The sequence below is a fragment of the Arvicola amphibius genome, chromosome 7, assembly GCF_903992535.2.
Source record: "Arvicola amphibius chromosome 7, mArvAmp1.2, whole genome shotgun sequence".
NCBI classification, from domain to species: domain Eukaryota; kingdom Metazoa; phylum Chordata; class Mammalia; order Rodentia; family Cricetidae; genus Arvicola; species Arvicola amphibius.
In genome coordinates this window covers 136,252,284-136,273,652 of record NC_052053.1, presented here as the reverse complement: position 1 = coordinate 136,273,652, position 21,369 = coordinate 136,252,284, and the positions used below count along the sequence as shown (strand labels likewise).

Genomic DNA, 21,369 nt, shown 5'->3' with positions numbered 1-21,369 from the left:
GTCTCTGCACCACGCTTTCCTGATATTTCCCTCTGTCAACTTTAATGTTGCAGATCCTAATAGCTTTGGTCTGTTTCAAACAGATGGCTATAAAGCATGAGGGATAGGGATATAGTCTCATTATTTCAGATGAGTATCCTCTTTTCTACTTCTGTTTCATAAGAGTTGTCTTTGCTCCAATATATGTGTTTGATACCTCAAACAGTGATAATTATAGCTTTGTGAGTTTATTTCTAGATCCTTTCCTCCATTGGTCTACTTATCTTTTTGCTTTTGTGTTAGTTATCCCTTGTGTGACTTTTCCTGGGGAGAGAATTTTCCTGCTTATTCAAAATAGGGTAGCAATTATAGCCCAAAGATTTCACCCAAATTTACCTTTGAAGCATTTTTTTTAAACAGGGTATTATTAGGATCTCTGAAACTGTACCACTACCCACTCCAAGTTAGCATCAATTGGTCTTGGAATTCATCACCATAGGGGATACATTTAAAGAGTTAGTGAAATCCAATATTTTAGAAAAATATCTCAATTATATCAAAATAACAATGTTGGTGGAAGATACTATACCATATAGCCTGTTTTATTTTATAGTCATTTTTTTATAACTCACCCTGTCCTCAAATCAAAGGACGCTGCTATGGGGCTGTTCTACACCTCACCAATCCTAGAGGGCTCAAAGGGGTAGGTAGCCTGCCCTGGCTACTCCTTCTTTGGATGAAGGGAGTAGTCAGTACATACTCTTGCTTACTGTACCTGCCACTGGAGCGAGTTTTTTGTTCTGACAGGCTCTGAGGCACTACTGTACCTCGGTATCAGCCACCCTGACTGCGGAAAAGACTGTGGGTTGGACAAATAATCCGTCTGTGGATGCAGGGAGAGTCGTTCTTTGGCGCCTAGCCATTGGTAAGGAATGTATTCACCTGTGGTTGGCCCCATGTGGGTAAGCACATGGACAGCACTAATTGGTCTCAGGGGGCTATTTAAAACCAAGGCGAACAACCTGGTTTTCTGGTTCTTGGACTCAGGTCACCAGGCTCAAGTAGCAAATACGTGTACCTGTTGAATCACCTCTCGATGAACCATCTCCAGATTCCCCAACTACATCTCAGGCTGGAGAACTGGAGACTTGTTCCGTGGTCAGGGCTGACTACCATGAAACTGATGTCACTTGACTTAACCTTGTGGAAACGTTTTAAACTCCTTCTCCTAGGGAAGCCAGGAGAACTGGTTTCTCATCCTTGTTGCTTAACCATTTTTTTTCTCGTTTACCATTTTTTAATTAGTTCTTTGAAAATGTTGTACAATGTGTTTTGGTCCTATTCAGCCTTCTCCCAATTCTTCCTATCTCTTTCTCCTTCGCTATACTGTCAACCTTGGGGCTTGCTCTCCCTCCCTCCCTCCCTCCCTCCCTCCCTCCCTCCCTCCCTCCCTCCCTCCCTCCCTCCCTCCCTCCCTCTCTCTCTCTCTCTCTCTCTCTCTCTCTCTCTCTCTCTCTCACACACACACACACACACACACACACACACACCATGCCAAGTCCAGTTGGTGCTGTCTATTTATACTTGGATGTGTGGCCTCCCACTGGAACACAGCAGAATGACCAGAAGCCATACTTGTGTGGAAAACTGATTCTTCCTTGCCCAGCAGCTACCAACTGCCCATAGCTCCTCGGCTAGGGTGGGACCATCAGCCTACCTCCCTCTCCAGGTTGGGATTTGTCTTCTCTTGAACTTGTACAGATCTTGGGCATGTGAGGTCTTCTGCAATAGGCTCTTACTCTCCATTCTGGAGGGTAACCATTAGTATTGGCAACAGCCCTTTGTCAGAGCATGGTCCAAGAAGAGTCCTTCGAGCAGAATTCTGTCTGGGGGAAAACAAGACGTGAGTCTTGTGACCTCACTTTCTTCAAATCATGGACTTGTTCTTGGACGGTGCTTTGATGTCCCTCCCGGGTATGGCAAATAGAGTGAGTTCCCTCCAGAGCATTCAATATGCTGGCTGTTTTGATTTATCTGCCCTGATGGGAAACCATGTTCCTGCTGTGTGCTCAGAACATGTGGCTTGCTGTCAGGATTGTACACTTTACGCATGTGTCTGCTCTTAACCCTCTGAGTATAAATAGTCTGCTGCTCAGAATAAGGCTGGCTACTGCATGAGACTTTAGGCCGCCTCATTTATTGCCACCATTCTCCCAGATCCCAATGTCTCTAGAGCAGTGACAGCCTGTAATGTTTGAGAAGCTATGGCACTTCATTGGCTAATAACTCCAAAAGAGGTAACCCATTCCTGGGATGGGGCTTTTTTTAAAAAAAAAATAACATATTTTTAATTTTTAATTATTTTTATTGCGCTATACATTTTTCTCTGCTCCCCTCCCTTCATCCCCCTCCCTTCTGCCCTCTCCTGTGACTACCAATTTACTCTTGAGATTTTGTCTTTTTCTCCTTCCTACATAGACCCATATATGTCTCTTTTAGGGTCCTCTTTGCTGTCTAGGTTCTCTGGGATTGTGGACTGTAGGTTGTTTTATCTTTGCTTTACTTCTTAAATCCGCTTATGAGGAAGTACATATTATATTTGTTTTTCTGGGTCTGGGTTACTTCACTCATGTTTTTTTTAGATCCGTGCATTTACGTGCAAATTTCAAGATGTCATTTTTTTCCCACTGTGTAGTACTCCATTGTATAAATTATCACATTTTCTTTATTCATTCTCCAGTCGAGGGGCATTTAGGTTGTTTCCAGGTTCTGGCTATGACAAACAATGCTGCTATGAACATACTTGAGCACATGTCCTTGTGGTGTGATTGAGCATCCTTAAGGTATTTACACAAAAGTGGTGTTGCTGGGTCTTGAGGTAGATTGTTTCCTGATTTTCTGAGAAATTGTCATCCTGATTTTCAAAGCAGCTGTACAAAGTTTGCACTCCCATTAGCAATGGAGGAGTGTTCCTTTTACCTCAATATCCTCTCCAGCATAAGCTGCCATCAGTGTTTTTGATCTTGGCCATCTGACAGGTGTAAGATGGAATCTCAGAGTTGTTTTGATTTGCATTTCTCTGATGACTAAGCATGTTGAGCATTTCCTTAAGTATCTTTCAATCATTTAAGATTTCTCTGTTGAGAGTTTTCTGTTTAGGTCGGTACCCCATTTTTATTGAATTATTTGTTGTTTTGATGTCAAGTTTCTTGAGTTCTTTGTACATTTTAACGATCAGTCCTCTGTCCAATGTGGGGTTGTAAGTATTCAACCCACAGCTTTGTGAATATCAGGAAAGTGATCTATTCCTAAGCTTCCTCTCCACCCTTTCTAAGGAATTACATACTTTCCATCAAATGCTTATCTTTGTATGCATTTAGATGTGTGTGTTTGCACGTCATTAAACCAGAAAAAAAGTGAAGTGCAGAAAAAAAATTCTAGTGGAGGTGGGAAATGAGGTAATGGATTACTTTTAAAAGAAACAGAAGGAAGAACTAATGGAAGGAAGGGAGGGAGGGAGGGAGGGAGAAGGAAACAGGTAGGAAAGAGTCAGGTACTAGGGAAGGGACCCATTTAGAACAAAGAATAATGATATATATATATATATGTATATATATATATATGAGAATATATGTATGATATATTCATATATATGAAACACCACGATGAAACTCAATACATTGTATGCTAACTTATGAACAAAAAGAAAAATAAATTTTAAAACTGAATTAAATTAAAAAGAACTTCAAAAAGATGTTTCATTTGTTATTTAAGCATTGATGTGATGATAATTTTACTTCCCTAGTGATATTTTTCTGAGATTTCAATGACAGAACAGAAGAATGTTAAATGTGTACTAGTATTTCTATTTTATTTTATTTTTGGAATGAATAAGCATGACAAAACATGAATAACAAGGATCACACAAACTAAGCACAATGCACTAAAATGTGCATTCTTAAAAACAATCTCATTTAAGTGGATATAAAATTTTAGAATTAGAAATAAATCATAAACATAATATTACCATGTTAAAATATTCACATATTTGCTTTTATTATGTCATGAAATGATTCTCTGTGATCACATCTTAAGATTTTAACCCTTGTGATTATTTTTTAACTTTCTTTTCATTTATTCTTTGTGTCTTTGACATCAAGACTCCTGATCCCATCCATCTCCCTTCTCCCCCAGAATAAGACAAACAAAAATAAAATAAGGGGAAACAGTTATAAAAGGGAAAATCTCATCATGAACGCTGACGTGTGACACAATAAATTTTAATTTTAAGCCTTATTTCTTACAAAACAATTAAAGGAGATACATAAGTGGGCTTATGCTATATTTTATTATTACACTGCAAACTCTTTCAATATGGAGTTCAATGGGGTTTCTTGGTTTTTAGACATACTGAGAACTTTAAATCTTTTCTCCTCTTTTCAATTCTTGTACTTCTTATTTTCTTCTAAAAAGAAAATTTCTTGGTCTCTTATCCCGAGTCTTGCTTCCCTATTCTTAAGATACTTGCCAGGAGAATTTTCTGGTTTTACAGAATAATTACAAAGATACGTATAGAGTGATCCATTTGTGACCAGCCAGGAGGACACTGGTACCACGGTTCTGGGGTGAATGGCAAGGTTTGAAAGTACTTTGTGTCCAACACCAGTAAATGGCACAGATACAAACGTGCTGAGAAGTGAAAGACATGCTTTGAGCTTTCGACTATGCTTGCTCCTTAGGCGAACCAGACACCCAGCCTTATCTTTCTGCTTACATTCTGCTGTTTCTTTCACCATAGAAACTTAAAAAACAGACAACCATGAAGTAACATTTGCCATTTGACAAATCTGATTAGGACAAAGGTAATTACCATTGAAATCAACTCTACTCACAAGTTTACATTTTCTTAGACAAAATATGCCTATCCTTTCCCAGAAGGAACCCAAACCATTGTCCATTGGAAACAGTCATATTTTAGAACGTTAAATATTCCAGGGGGTTGTAAAATAAAAAAATAAGTGTTGGTCCTGATCTAGATTTCAAAAGATTTGTAGTATGTGTTCCAAAGACAATTTAGAGTTCTTGTCTTGGTTAAAGTAAGGTGAGGCATACGGTGAAAAATAGCTGTTTTATACTCTACTAATCTAGCCATGACGACCAGATCCATTTAACTCCACAATTTAATAACCTCCCAGGTTGTCAGAGGCTGAGCATACAGTCCTTCCTAAAGGTTAGGTATAGATTTTTAGTTGAAATTTGCACACTGTGTACTCTTGTATGGGTAGTAGAGGACATTTGGAAAGAGCATAGGCTTTTTAAAGCTAGAAAGTTGTAGGCATCTCTTACTGACTATAACAATGGTGAGTGCATTATATTCATTCTCATCGGTAAACAGCCCACGTGGTACAAGAGTCATGTGATAAAGAGAATTCTACTATAGCATTCTGTAGAGGAATATGCATTTGGCAGACCTTATTGCTCTTCCTCCTGACAAGCAAAAGCAAGCTATGATCAAACCAGTTACTGTAACTTGTTTGAGACGGGGTCTCCCACTACAGTCCAAGTTGACTTGAAACTCACTACATAGCCAGGTTGTCCTTGAACTTGTGGCAACCCTCTTGTCTGTCTCAGCCTCCAAAGCTCTGGGACTACAGGCATGCACTAGCAAGTCAGCTAGTAACTATGTTTTGATTTACAATTTTTTTTATGTTGTGAATTTTCATTTCATCCTAAGAAATACTTGGAAGCAAACATCTCCAGCCTTTAAATTAAAAAAGGATTAATTTTCATTTTATATTTGTGAGGTATTACCTGCAATTATGGATATATAGCATGTTTGTGCCAGGGGCCTGTAAAGGCAGGAAGAGGGTGTCAGATCCCCTGGAACTCGAGCTGCAGACAGTTGTGAGCGGCTATGTGGATCCTGGGAAATGAACCTGGGTCCTCGGCAGGAGCAACCAGTGCTCTTAACTGCCGAGTCGTATCTCTGGCCTCAGATCTCCAGAGTGCTGAAAAGTAGAATAGTGTATATCATCATATCTCACAATTAGTAATATTTGTTTATCACAAAATGTCTTTCATGTATTTGTAATTATTTGTGATAGAGAGTCTAAGGGAGGGCACCTAGGATGTAGAAACTTTAGGACACATTTATTTCAAATAGCTTTCATTCACATAGGACTAGAGGAAAATCTAATCAGTAAAAACCACAAGACAAAATGGGCATTGTTATTCTTTTTAAGGAGTGTTGACACTAACAACATCAACGATCCTTTGGAGAATAATATTGTGTTTTCAAATCCAAAAGACTAGGAAGCAGGGAGAAGGAACATTCTGAAAGCATGTTCAACAATGGTGCCGTTATTAGGTACTGAACCTTTATTAGGTAATTATCTTGCACACGTGGGAGCGCATCACTGGCAGAACAACTTCATGTTTGACTATGTATACTTTTCTTAGCAGTTTCGGATGACAGATTTTGATGAAAGTCAAAAAATTAAGGGCAAAACTACTTGGTCACAGAGGACAAGCAACTGATCTTATTACAGTAACAGCTACAAGACCACAATACAAAAGACACATTTGCATGACACAAACCATAAAGTCTTCATTATATGCACTCACTCCAATAATCATGGTCTAGCATTTAACCAAAACAGTGGTGAATTTGTTTGCCTGGACTTCCCAGTTGATTTACAACATCAGGTTGTTTGTCTCGAATGACACGGGTTGCCAACGGAAGGTGACAGCACACTCGCTGAGCCCAGCCGTCCCTGAAAGAACAATGTCACCTCACCCAGCTTCTGTGAAGGTCTACACTGGCAGAGCCACCCAAAGAGAGTCTGAGAATCTTACAGTTTAGCAAGAGAGAAGGAGCTTTTTCCATTCTAAAAATAGCCTTTGCATACACACAGAAGTAACATTCCTCTTCAGATTACAAAACTTTTCGTTCTTTTGTGGGTTTTGTTATTCCATTTCTACTAAATGTTAATTAACAAAGAGCTCAATCCAGACACTCCTGTGACAGTTTTTGTCATTGTTACAAATGCCATGTCCTTGAGAGGGCAAGGGATCTGACCACAGTATCTCTGGAGACAATTGACCACATACACGTGGCATTGTTTGTGCCTGTATGTGCAGAAGGACCAAACAAGAAAATTAAAGGAGTCCATTTTCTATTTCACATGTCAGATATTTTTATTTCCAAAGTATATAGTCTTCTAGTTTCTCCTTTGCTATTCTTACTTAAGGTGGTCATGTGTACTTGATGGTTTGCCTCACGTAAGTATCTTCCAAACGGCATGGGGAGTGTGAAAAATCTTCCCTGTCTGATAACCAATTATTACCCAACTGGATAGTAGCAAAAATGGTGAACGATAATTGACCAAAAATAAAATTCTGCATTAATAAAAGAAAGTGGCAAGCCCCAAGTACAGAATAAATCAAAGCTTGGTATGCTTTTAGAAAAAGCTAGCTAAGCCAGGTATCTCTCGATAAGGTATAAGTAAACAACACAATCAAGACTATAAGGCTAGGCTTAGATAAAATGCCTGGAGACACATATGTCAAGTGGGGTCTCAGAAGAGAAATGTGCAGGGTTGTTTCTGCTTAGGAAACATAAGGTAGGGAGAATTCAGAAACTGATTGTGTAGATATGCCAATTTGCCATTGGCAAGGAAGCAAGGGAAACAAGAGTTAGGGGGAAGGAAATCATTGGTTAGAAATATTGGCACTGTATAGCATATTATATATTTGCTAGCTTTTCTAATTTGAGACTTAAGACAGCTGATAAATCATAAGCACTCTAATATGTTCTCATTGAGATACAGTCCAGCTAGCCTCAGGTTTATGGTGTAAGATTTGTCTGATGGAGTTACTTCCAACATACTTACTAACAATCGACACACTCATTCCCGTAGATAGATCCATCATGAGACTAGGTAGGAATGTTATAGACAGAACGCATATGTACTGTGTGACTGGTCTGGAGAACAGCAGCTCTACGGTCTTGGTTATATATAACATGAACACGAGAGCTGACGGTGAGCGTGACCACAGCTCTGGTCATCTTTGAGGTAACGGAAAGTCTTTCTTCTCCACCTCAGACAGATAATCTGCCTTTTGCTTCTTTTGGGGGTAAAAATGTCATCTTTATTGAAGTAGGGCTACAAGTGTGCCATTTGCATTCTCTCTCTCTCTCTCTCTCTCTCTCTCTCTCTCTCTCTGTCTGTCTGTCTGTCTGTCTGTGTGTGTGTGTGTGTGTGTGTGTGTGTGTGCCTCAGCAAGCACACGATTTCATTTCCAAAAGCAGGAGGAGAATATTGAGACAGATAAGACTAGGAAAGACAATGTCACACAAAGACGGAATGGCGAGTTCAAGCTCAGAATGAATCAGACAAAATTTTGGCTTCTTTCCAGGCTGCTCAGTTTTAACACTTGCTTCCACTGAAACTCATAGACAAAAAATTTTGAGAGAAAAATAGAAAAAAAAAAAGAAAGAAATCTTAATAAACTGCCTTAATCACAAAGTGCCAGAATCAAATAAAGCGAGTTAAAAAGTGCTGAGCGAGGAGGAGGTCTCCTCCAGCTCACCCTCAGGACCATTCTCACACGCACTCCCGTGTGGACTCTGTAAAGATATCAGCACATTCACAAAGCTTCACGATTGACCTCTAGCAATAAAGCAGGTCTGACCTATTGGGAGAGACTAGTCCGATGGTTTTTGAAGTCTTCGAGGGAGGAAATGCCCCATTTTCAAGGCCACTGTGTTTTTAGTTAGATGAATGAAAATGTCCCTAGTGGGTTGTAGTCCACACGGAAGGCACCATTTCTGTTCCCAGGACTGTGCATGGAAATGTCACTTGTGGGAGTTTTTAAACAAATATATCTATTATCTCCAAAATCCGAGTTCTCTCTCCAGTCTGAATATTACAAATTACATAAAATATTTAAAAATATTTCCGTTTCAATATTTTCCCATTTGCTAGTCTAAATTTTCATCGATATTCATACCTGCTCAGTCCTTTCTAGGGTTGCTTAAGTCACTCAAAAATAAAATGTCAAATTATATAGAAAACAAAACTGATTATATTTCGCTTTGTTTCTATTATTTAAACTTAGTAATTTTTACACATATATTTCTCAACAAATTATTTGGTTTCAACAGGTGTGTGTTGTGCTAGACTGTGAGGGAATTCATGGGGTCATCTTTCAAAGGGTGGGTCAGAATGAGCCCCAGGAGCCATAATGTTTCTCCATTAGCCTTTCATTTGGGACCACTGGGAACAATAAAAACTAAATGTGTAGGTGAAGAAAAATATACCAGTTGAACTGAAAATGTGGTCAGCTTCAGAAGAAATGCTGATGCTCTCGGCCCTCTGAGGCCACACTCTGTTGTGTAAGGATACGTGCAATCAGGTGTAGAACATCTCAGCCTCCAACGCTACCTAACTTCAGCTGCTGTCCTTCCCCTCCAGGGTGTGTCTGCCTCTCTCTGGATCCTAATAATTTGGATTGCAATGAATTACATGTGTTGTTACACAGCGGGGAGGAAGAGTGTGATTAGCTCTTTATTAAGTATTTTAAAATTCTAAACTACCACAGAGATGTCTCAGTGAGTTGGCTTCCTCAGGCTGAGAAGCCACCTTACGAGGCCATGTGGTCACAGGAAGATCAGTGAATTAATAAATTAACATGCTTGTGCTGCCTTGTTTTGTCTCATTACCCAGCATCTAGTATAGATTCGCAATGACGGGACGTGTAACTCTAAAGTTGGTTTTAAAGGTTTACAATTACAGAGCTTTTTGAAGTATGATAACTTTCCCTCTTTTAAAGTGAGGTCTTCCTTGTAAGCCTTTAAGCCTTTGTTTTTCTTTAAATAAATTTTCTCCATTACCAAGGGGAAAAAAAGGAAAAGAAAAAGAAAATTAAAAAAGGAGTTAGCAAATATAATTGGCAGGAATTTCTCTAAAACATCAAGAAAATGGAATTTACAAAACATTTATTATAATCATGAGTCTAGATTGACTTAACCCTTATGCAATGAAAGTCACTTTTACCTAATACTGAGTTACATTCCATTTCAGATTTCCTATTTCAAAGGGTATCTCAAATTTCTAAGATGTTAAACCAAGTACTGAGCCATTTTTGTATATGTAATAAAAGTCTTTAAAATTAAAATGGTAATCCTAAAAAAACCAAATGCATGAAAAATGTGGCCTGGGTGTATAACAAAGGGGAGTTATGTAATTCTACGTGAGTGAGATCTTTCATCTTTGATTTACAGGTTGGAGTCCTCCCTAACTAAAACCACATTGTTCCATGTCTTTCAGATCTTGGCCTTCCCTAAAACCTTGTTTTAATTAAGGTTTCTTTCAGATTTCTGAATAAAAGCATGACAATCTTCACTTATGGCTTTAATATATCCTTTGAGTTAGGAAAATATATAAAAAGAAACATCAATGTTCAAAAGCATTGTCAGATATTAAATATGTGAGCTATTCTACCTCAGTGTCTTAGGTGTTTGAGTTATGCACTGAAATGCATTTTTCAGAGGCAGCGACTAACTTGCTCCTATTTTACTTAGTAAGCTGTTTTTAATCTCAGAAATAAATGTCCTTTATTTTGAACCTTTGCTGGAAAGGCAACCCGTGCAAAGGTGAAGTTCTGGGTTAGTGTCCATGTGAGGGCACAGCTCCTACCTTAGCCCCATTCACAGCGACTTCAAATCATTGCCTCCTTCACTAATGCGTCTCTAAGACCTGGAACACTCACTGGCATCGCTTAAGCCGTGTGCACTAAAGTAGGTCCGTGGCAGAATTGGATAACAAAGTGGGTTAGCCTGAAAGGTAAACGGTAGAAACCAAATGCTAAGCTCCCCTGAGGATGGGAACGCTGCCGGGGTGACTTCTCTAAAGGAGGAAGCAGTGGACGGAGAAAGAAAGGCGAGAGGTGTGCTGGAAAGATGTGACGCAAACCACAGCGGTTGAAGTCTGTGCTTTGCACAGACAGCACATCTGCCCAGCGATGCACCCCCACAGCCATGGTCCTCTAGATGGAGGTGCATGCGGTGGAAAAGACCTCACTACCGGACAAAACTACAAATCCATAATCTGTGAGAACTTGAAACAGACAAAATAGGACACAAAATACTGTCCCATTGCACATGGTAGGCACGGTGTGCAAGTTCCATTTGGACTGCCAAATACATTGTGATTTTTTTTTCCCCACTAGAACAAAGCCTCATCCCAGCTCCATCTTGAACTATTACCACGAAGGATGGAAGTGTGTTAGAACAAAGAAAAAAAATCCAAAACAAAACAAAAGAAGAAAATCCCTGCAGCCCACAGCAATCTGTCTGTAATTCCCACCATAGCTGAAAAGAAACAATTTAAGTCTACTTGACAGTAAACTGCACAAAAAAAAAACACTGGTCACTATGCCAGGAATGAAGATGGCCGTCCTAGCTTCTGAAACGGACAGTATCTAGTGCTGCACTCAAGGTTTCTAGCTCACACCGCGTCTGGGAGTGGGGGTCTCCAGCATAAATGCACGCGGGAAGCAGTTTCTTCCAGTCCTGGTTACTGTAACTTTAGACTCACAGTGGTTAAGTTTCAGGAATCTGCACTGCCCTTTCAAGTCCATCCAAAGAACAAGTGAAGCTGCTGTTCAGAATCTGATGCCCAGTGTTTACGTTCCATCAAACCGTGCCACCCAAGCAGCAGACGTGTCTGAGGGTGCTGGGGTTGGGGGTGGGGGATACACAATGATGTCACACACAGGAAATATCGGGGGAGACTTGGCACTTCACAGGGCTGGTTCCTCTTCCATGGGCTCACCAGCAGTTCTGTAAAAATAAACAGGCAATCAGAATACGGCACAAGAGTACACAATGGCATTGTAGACTTTCATGCACAATCAAAGCTGATTTTTCAGCTCTCTCCCATGTTTATTTGTGCCATTCAGTTATCCATAAATAGAGTTTCTTTCCTCGGCAGTATAAACAAATGTCAAGTGGAAAAACATTTTAGATCCAAGCAATCATTGGAAATGTTCCTGTTTATATTAAAACATGTCAGAATATTTTATAACTCTAGATTCCAAAATGTACATGTTTTGTGTCTTGGACAGTCGAATAATTTATTGGGAAAAAATTTAGGAGCAATAGCAGTGATTTCTGGAACCTTTTTGCTAAGGACAGTGAAAGATTCAGCTACCTTCTCGAGGAGGCTCATCCAGGCTCTGGGTTTTGCTTCTGTTTTTTTCATGACTGGATTTGGCCTTCTGCCGGAGGCATTTCAAATCAAATCCTGAATTTGATTAGCAAATCACCGCTACAGACCTAACATTGGTCTAACTATGGTCGTGTATAAATCGTTTGCGTTTGGCATCATAAAGTGGGGTGCTCAGCTCAGCTAAAAACCAAAGCTAATTGCTTGAAAATTATCCTTGAGTGTTAACCTTAATTTAGTAACACACTGAGAGTGTTGTAAGGCTAACTTTTACAATGCTTTTTAATTCAGTCAAAAGGACAAATTGCAGCAGGAACCCGAATACATCAGACTGTTGGATTGTCTTGGGAAGTTGGATTAGGGGGATTCGAGATGCTGGGATGGTGGAGGTTGAGTCTGAACCCTGGTAGGCTAAAAATGTGGTGATGGGTAATTATAGCACTAGAGTCCGTGAGATCCAGCTCCAAGTATGGACCACGATGAGGAAGACGCTCCTGACAGAATTAAAGAAGAGGGTAAAACAGCAGCGATAACAGGAAGGGTGCGCAAACAGCAAACCCTGCAATGCTTCAGATCCGTCCGCTCTTTACCCCATACGTACAGAACTGTGTCAGATGGCACATCAAGACCGTGTGATGCTTTCGGCGCCAGTAGGAATACAATATACAGGCTGTACCTCTTGCTAGCAGATAGAACAATGCGTAGATAGATAGGGAGTTTTCACTTCATGATGTGTACTTGAAGACATTCTATAACATGTCACTGTCATGAGAAACCTTAGCATGCATGATATGCGACAGTTATGGAGACAAGCAGGCCGGGTAGGCATGCTATTTTACAGGCTAAAGAGGAAGGACAATAGGAGGATTTTAACACATCTTTTAGGAAATGAAGAATAAAAATATTAGGCACTCATTACTTAATATTATCTAAGATTCAAGTTCTAAAAGATTCCATGAGTAGTCATTTTTTTTAAAAAAAAAAAAAAAAGGAAAAAAAGAGAAAAAATAATTTCCTAGGAATGCCCAAGAATGTTCAAAATAAAGACACTGAGGATGTGTTTAGGCTTCATCCTCAAAAGATAAATACAATTAAGATGAGTCATGGTCAAGATTTGCCGCTAACCATATTCATCAGCATTTGAGAAAGAAAAATCAAATTAAGAAAACATTTTCATTTTTTAAAAAATACTTATAAATATACAAACTTATTTAAAAATAATATGTGGATCAAAACTTTAAGAACAAGCTAATGGACAGCGATCACCCCACTTCTAACCCAAGGCTACAGGGGAAGGATCTTTCTGGACACAGCTACTCGAGAATCACTGCGACTGGAAGGCCACAGAGACGACCCGGTCATCCCATGTGGAGGAAGCTGGCTGAGTCTCGGTGGAGGAGCACACATTCTCCATGGGCACAAAGGAGGCTTTTCAGACATGAGCATATGTGGGTAGAAAATAATATAAAACATATACAATAAATAGATTATTAAATTGTCTTTTCAAAAAAGCCTGTCCCTGTGCTCTCTATGGAGTCACTTTCTCAAGTAACCCTTAGCAAGCAAGTGAAAGGCTTGTAGGACAAGAGCTTCAAGTCTTTGCAGAAAGAAATTGTAGAAGATATTGTGAGATAGAAAGATCTCCCATGCTCAAGGATAGGTAGAATCTACATAGTAAAAATGGCCATCCTACTGAAAGCCATCTACAGATTCAACACAATTCTCATCAAAATTCCAACACTTTTTTTTTTTTGCCCAACACAATTCTTTATAGACCTTGAAAGAAAAATGGTCAACTTCATATGAAAAAAAAAAAAAAAAACCCAGGATAGCTAAAACAATCCTGTACAATAAAAGAACTTCTGGAGGTATTACCATCCCTAATTGCAAGCTCTATTACAGAGCTATAATAATAAAACTGCATAGGATTGGCATGAAAACAGACACAGTGATCAGCTGAATTAAACTGAAGACAGATAAATCCACATGCCCATGGACAAGTGATTTTTGATAAAGAATTTAGAAACACACAATGGAAAAAAAGAAAGCATCTTCAACAAATGGTGTTGGTCTAACTGGGTGTCTGCTTGTAGAAGAATGAGAATAGCTCCATGCCTTCCACCATGCACAAAACTTAAGGCCTTGTGGATAAAAGACCTCAACATAAAACCAGATACACTGAATCTGATATTAGAAAAGTGGGGGGGCGGGGTAAGGAGGGGATAGCTTTGAATGCATTGGCACAGGAGACGACTTCCTAAATAACACTGATAGTGCAGACTCTAAGACTGACAATAGATGAGACCTCATTTATTGAAACTGAAAAGCTTCTGTAAGGCAAAGGACACCATACATTGGACAAAAGTAGCAGCCTACAGAATGCGAAAAGATTTTTGACTAACTCAGCGTCTGACAGAGGGCTAATACCCAAAATATTTACAGAGCTCAATTAACTAGAAATCGACAAAGCAAATTATCCAATTGAAAAAATGGAGTACAGATCTAAACAGAGAATTCTCAACAGAGAAATCTGAAATGACTGTGAAACACTTAGGAGAATGTTCCACACCCTTAGCCATCAGGGAAATGCAAATCAAAACAACTCTGAGATCCCATCGTATTCCTGTCGGAAAGGCCAAGATCAAAAACACAAGTGAGAGTTTGCGCTGGCAAGGATGTGGAGCAAGAACACTCCTCCATTGCTGGTGGGAGTGCCAACTTGTACAGCCACTTTGGAAATCAACATGGTGGTTTCTCACAAAACTGAGAATTGATCTACCCCAAGACCCAGTTAGAACACTCCTGAGCATATACCCATAAGAGGCTCCATCCTACCACAAGAAGCTCAACTACGTTCACGCAGTTCTATTTATAATAGCCAGAAACTCGAAACCACCTTGATGTCCTTCACCTGAAGAACTGATAAAGAAAAATGTGATATATTTACACAATGGAGCATTACTTAGCTGTTAGAAAAAATTACATCACACAATTTATAGACAAATGGATGGAACTAAAAAAAAATCTGAGCAAGGCACCCAGACCCAGAGAGACAAACATGTTATGTACTCATTCAAAAGTGGATATTAGCAGTTAGTTAAAGGATAATCACACTATGATCCACCGACCCAGAGAGGTAACGAGGAGGACCCACAGGGGGCGGGCAGAGCTCATAGGTCTCTCTGGGAAGAGGAAATTTAATATCATGGGTAGACTTGGAGAGGGTGGGTATGAAAAGAAGAGAGATCAGGTGAGGGAGGAGGTGGGAGAGACAATACAGGGAGAGAAGACCCGAATGAGTGGCATTGCTGAGTGCGAGGGGATGATATGGCAACCTAGTGCAGTGGAAACTTCCTGAAATCTGTGACAGTGACCCCAGCAAAGAAGCCGATGGAGCCCAAACCAGCCATCATCTGTAATCAGCAGGACCCCCAGCGGTAGGGCTGTGACACCAATCCAGCCCCAAAGCCTGTGATCCACACCTGTCCGGCCTGCAAGATAAGCAGGGGCAATAGTGGCTCAGGACTTGTGGGAGTGGCCAGTCAATGGCTGGTTTAACTTGAGGCCCACAGCAGGAGAGGGAGCCCATGCCTGACACAGTCTGGACGGCCAGAAACTGGACGCTGGTTGGCGCGGAGACCTAATGATCAACCAAACACTACTGACAAGACAAAAGTTAAAGAAATGATTTCTAATGCTATTCTGACATACTCATAGATCGGTGCCTAGACCAATCACCATCAGAGAGGCTTCACCTGGCAGCTGATGTAAGCAGATGCAGAGACCTAAAGCCAAACGTTAAGTGGAGCTCAGGGAATGCCCAAGAAGACGGGGAGCAAGGGTTGTGGGAGCCTTAGAGATCAAGGTGGCCAGGAGAACAAGGCCCACACAATCAACCAAGTAGGGTTCATGAGACCTGCATGGGTCTGTCCTAGGCTTGCATTCATGCCATGGTTGTTTAGTTTGGTGTTTTTGTGGACTCCTAAAGGTGGGAGTCTGGGTATCTCTGACGCTTTTGCCTGCTTTTGGGACCCTCCTCCTACTGCCCTGTTGCCTGGTCCAGCCTGGATAGGAGAGTTTGTGCCAGCTTTATTTAAACTTTCTCCTGCTGTTCTGGGGAAGCTTGTTATTTTCTGTAGGGAAATAGAGTGTGTGATAGATCTGGGGCAGAGGGGAGGTGGAGGGAGGGGCTGAGAGAGGTGGGGGAGGGAAGGGGAGGTGAGGGGAGGTGGGGCAGAGGGGAGGTGGGGAAGGAACTGAGAGAGGTGGGGGAGGGGAGGTTACTGTCAGGATGTATTGTATGAAAGAACAATAAATAAAAAGAAAAAAAATCACTTTCTAGTAACTTCTTTTTCAAAGCTACTTTATCTACGGTAGTCCACCTTTAGCATGTGCCCCCTCTCATCATCACTATAACACAGTGCCAGCAAGTTAAAAAAGCTGTCTTTGCTTTCAGAGGGAATGTCCTGCACTCAGTTCCAACGCTGTTAGGTTTTAAACCCTAACTGTGGTAGAAATTTCTTTTCAGAACAGAGAAGTACTACTTGGTTGGTCCTCAGGGCCATGGGAAGCAGATATGTTTTCATAAGAGAGGGCGCTTTGTAAACTGTGAGCTGTGAAAAATATTCAGAACAGTTGTGCTACTTGTATCTCAAACCCACCCATCCTGTCTCAGCTTCCCCAGAGCTGAGGTTGCAGGAGTGACCCCCACATCCCACAGACATTATCTTCATCAAATCTGTATCCAGGAGAGGAAATCAAACATATTTTATATGTTTGCATGTTGTGCTTTAGACACAGCGAGCGTGAGAGTTGTTACTGACAGATGACAAGCACTTTCTTGTTGGAAGGCCCCGCTGGCCAGAGGTTGCAGTCTATCATGGCCAGGAAGCCCTTAGGCCAAGCTCAACAACATGGTCGCTTCCACCAACCCCCGGCAAGATTTCTTGCTTTCCACCTGCCCTTGTCTGGAGAATGTTCCTGGACCCAGAGTTCTGACTTTATCTGAAAGCTGTCTCTAAACCTGGATGCCTGATTTATCTCCAGGGTGACCCTGGGCACGGTTTCCTGCTAGAAGCCTCCCCTGTTGTACACATGGCAGCTAAGATTTGTGCTAGGAGCTTTGCAGTAGGACCCTGCTGCCATGTACGAAACCTTGCAATTGGACCGTGCCAATTAATAAAAATTAGAGTTTGTCTCCCAGCTGCCCAATCCTCTATATTTCCTATGGTCTGGAATAAAGCTGAGCTGATTCACCAAAGTCATACCCCGGAGGGCCTTCTCTGTCGTCCTCACGGCCATCTGAATCCTTTTCCCTGCTTCTGCTCCCTTGACCCTCATGGATCAATGCCTCAATGGCCCTGAGAGGAAAGCAGAAATACACTTTTTGTTGGTGTTTGTTTGCTTGTTTGTTCTGCTATTGTTCTGACTTTTGTTTTTTGACACAGGGTCTAGTGCAGGCAAGCTAGCCTCAGACTTGCTATCTAGCTGAGGCTGGCCCTAGGTTCCCGATTCCACCTCCTAAGTGTTGGAAATACAAACAGCAACAGTGTTGGGAAAAAGGTGAGATGTGGCGTTCTGGAAATGTGGGGGTTCTCGCTTCAGCCATCCACAGACTAGCACAGGATACTTTGGTTAGCAGATGTTCCCCCAGGTCCTATGACCTACCTAGTCACAGGTTCTTGGCTTCTTTAAGAATGCTAGGTATGAATGCCATTTCATGGAGAGGGCCTTAGAACCAATCAGAAAGTTAGCCCGTAACATCCATGTGCTCCTGTATAGCATTGTGCCTATCATGTCAGGCCAGGCATGCAGTCTTTGCATATTTGAATTTAACCCCATTTGCAATTTGAGCACAGTGGCACACATTCTGGGAGGCTGAAGAAGGATTAACACAATTGCAAAGACAGTTTGGGCTATATGGTGTGTTCAAGACACACCTGTCCTGTGTACTGAGTCTCTGGGGAAAAAAAAAGAAAAAGAAAAAGAAAGTAAGACTAAATTTGAAAAATAATCCCACCCATATGGATATAAGGAAACCAGAGCTAACAATACAATAAATCTGCCAGAGAGAACTCTGCAACAACAGCTCAGTTGGTTGGAAGATCCGCTCCTTCACCACTGCAAGCCAGGGCCTTTGAGCAAACATGAGCTCTGATACTCAGGGAAGGATTCCTTCAGCCCAGTGTCACAGATTAAGATCATTTACAAAGTGAAGGGAGGAAAGAGAGAGTAATTTTGAGATCAGATATAAGGAGTCTACTGAGTGTCCCGGGCTGGTGTCGGTAAGGAGTCTACTGAGTGTCCCGGGCTGGTGTCGGCGATGGAAATGGCACTGAACAGGAGAGGCCAACTCCCTGGAGCTTGCAGCCTACAAGTCTTCTCAAAGTCGGATGACTTTAATGTATGTAAAAGAGAATCTGATTGCTATCCAAATTTGCATGTTTGGGTTATACCTTAAAGCCGGGCTTCTCAACCTGTGGGTTGCAACCCCTTTGGGGTCATGGGACCCTTTCAAAGGGGATGCCTCAGCCCACCTCAGAAAACACAGATATTTGCATTACAATCATGGGTCGCTGCAACATGAAGAGCTGTGTTGAATGGTCTCAGCATTAGGAGGATTGTGAATCACTGCTTGAAAGACTAGTCTATCAGCAAACTGCATGACTTCATCATGGGAAGAAGTGTATTGGTCTTCTCCTTGGCTCTTTGCGATAGCCATGAACTCCCCCCACACTGTACTGCGTCCCCATGCCCTGTGCTTTATGACTTTTACATTCTTCCTCTTCTCTCTGTTGTTTTCCTCCTCCAACAATTTAACACACATAGGAGATATTCCATAAAAACCTTTGAAATGCTTCTATGCAACCAGAGCTGGTGCTATAGCTCTTTAGAAGCAAACTAAATTAAGAATAAAATAAGAACTTCAGTGAAGAACAAAATTTTCAGAAATATTCTCAATCTAAGTTACAACCTTACACACATATGATACGTATGGGGATATATATATATATATATTTAAGAAATTGATGTATCCATCAAAGAAATTGTTAAATCTAAAAAATTCCTGACAGAAAACATCCAGGAACTCTGGGATACCATGAAAAGACCAAAGCTAAGAATATCAGGGATACAATACCCTCCACAATACAGCGAAGCTCTACTCTCTTAGCTAATACGAGTCATCATATAGATTACTCTATTGCTCTTAAAAAGCAATGAGGTAGAAAGTGGGATGGGGACTGAATCTGGGTGTGAGGAGAAAGGGAGACATCGAGTCACGGAGATACAGTTTGTGTTCTGCAAGATGAAGTTCAGGAAATGGATGCAAGTTTGTTTCCTCCGTTCACACTCCTGCATAGCACACTTGAAAACCATTAACGTGGTAAATTTTACTTTCAACATAAAGAAATCAAAATCATAGCAGTTTTATTCATATTAGTCCAATACTGGAAGCAAGCCAAGCACCAATCTACAAGTAAGTGGATAAACAAATTAGGATATGTCAATATGCTTGTTCTAACGAGCAATTACACATGAGCGGAACACTAACTGTGAGAGACATGGACAGATGTCAAAAATATCATGCTTAGTGGAGTGAGAGAAGCCAGATTACCAACCAATATGTAGCACACAATTCCACTGAAATGAAATCTAAGAATAAGCCGATGAATGGTGGTGTAAAAAGGTGTTACGTCTCTGGTGGGACCTGTGTTGACTGGGAAAGCAGATCAGGACTTCGTGGAGTGGCAGACATGTTCCCCACCAGTCTCGCTGTGGGTGTGGCTTCCACCAGTGGGGTGCCAGCAAATAGCACCATACAGGCGATTACCACAGGAAACATGTATTTTAGTCAAAAACTAATTACGTCAGGTTGTTGTCGGAACCTAAAGCAGAGCTCAAAGAGAAGAGAGGGTTACAGAGGACTTCATGGGACTTCAGGGAGGGTAAAATGACACAGAAGGTGGTCTCTGTGGAGATGGAGGGCGCTGGGGACTTTCAGCAAAGAACACCAGGCCTCGTTCTTACAGCTGGCGGCGTTTGATTTGTTTGTTTCTTGTTTTGTTTGTTTGCTTTTGGTTTGGGGTTTTTGAGACAGAGTTTCTTTTCTTTGTGTAGCCTTGGCTATTCTGGAACTCACTCTGTAGACGAGGCTGACCTCAAACTCAGAGATCCACCAGCTTCTGCCTTCTGAGTGCTGGGATTCAAAGCATATGCCACCACTGCCTGGCTACAGTTTTGTTTTTTAAACAGTTTCCTGGTTGCTGAATAGAAAAACGAGCAGAAAAGAGACTTGAGAATAAGGAAAGTACTAGAAATATTTGCATGAGAGATTGAAGTAGGTTGAAATGTGTATTGGTCGTACATATGTAGAAAAAAAATAAAACACTGAGTCATTTCCTCTACCTTGAATGTCACTCATGTAGGCTTTATACCACAGAATTCTTGCTTGATTTTGGCCAGAAGGACTGTATTGACTGAAGAAAGTCAAGGAACTATGAACTGCTACTGGCTTTCAAGGCAGAGGAAGAAGCCATGAGCCGAGGGATGTAGGCAGCTCCTGGAAGCAGGGGAAAGGGAATAGCTTCTCCCTGGAAGAAAGCCTGCTGACACCGGCCAAATGGGAAATCTGCCCCAGGATTGGGCCTAGAGAATCTCTACCTTGCTTTAAGTAGTTAATTTTTAACTTTTTTTTTTTTAAATAGAAGCAGGTAGAAACCTTCAAAGTAAGTTGGTGACCTTGGCTGTGAGCATTTTGTTAGGCATGGAGAGAAGAAATCAAAGGCGTCTAAGGAATGAATGACATGATGCTCTCCCTGCTCGTTCTGCACACCAGATGGCAGGCCTGGCGTTATTTGCATCACCTCCATTTTGACCTTTGCCCTTAAATACTGTCCCATTAACTGTGACTTCAGATTTCCTCTAATACAATTATCCATTCACAAGAATTTCTCATACAGCATCCCTACTATATGTTCTTAGCTAAACCATCTTTATGATGTAAGACAGAGTTTGGCTAGTCAACACTCTCTCAAAATGGGGATTGCCAAAAATGAAAATGCTATATTTGAAAAAGTGCAGTATTTATTTCCCTTGAAGTCACAGCAAACAGAGTGCCCAGTATCATTCATCATATCATTAAATAGTAAATACTTTACTA

General features: G+C 41.0%; 1 protein-coding gene across 1 annotated transcript in view; it reads right to left on the bottom strand.

Moving 5' to 3' along the window:
- Nucleotides 1–11,762: 11,762 nt before the first annotated feature.
- Nucleotides 11,763–21,369, bottom strand: part of Hdac9 (histone deacetylase 9) — a 617,997-nt gene continuing 608,390 nt past the window's right edge. Inside the window, exon 25 of the mRNA XM_038336352.1 lies at nucleotides 11,763–11,824. Coding sequence (XP_038192280.1) covers nucleotides 11,785–11,824 — 40 coding nt within the window. The 3' untranslated portion in view covers nucleotides 11,763–11,784. The remainder of the gene's footprint in view (nucleotides 11,825–21,369) is intronic.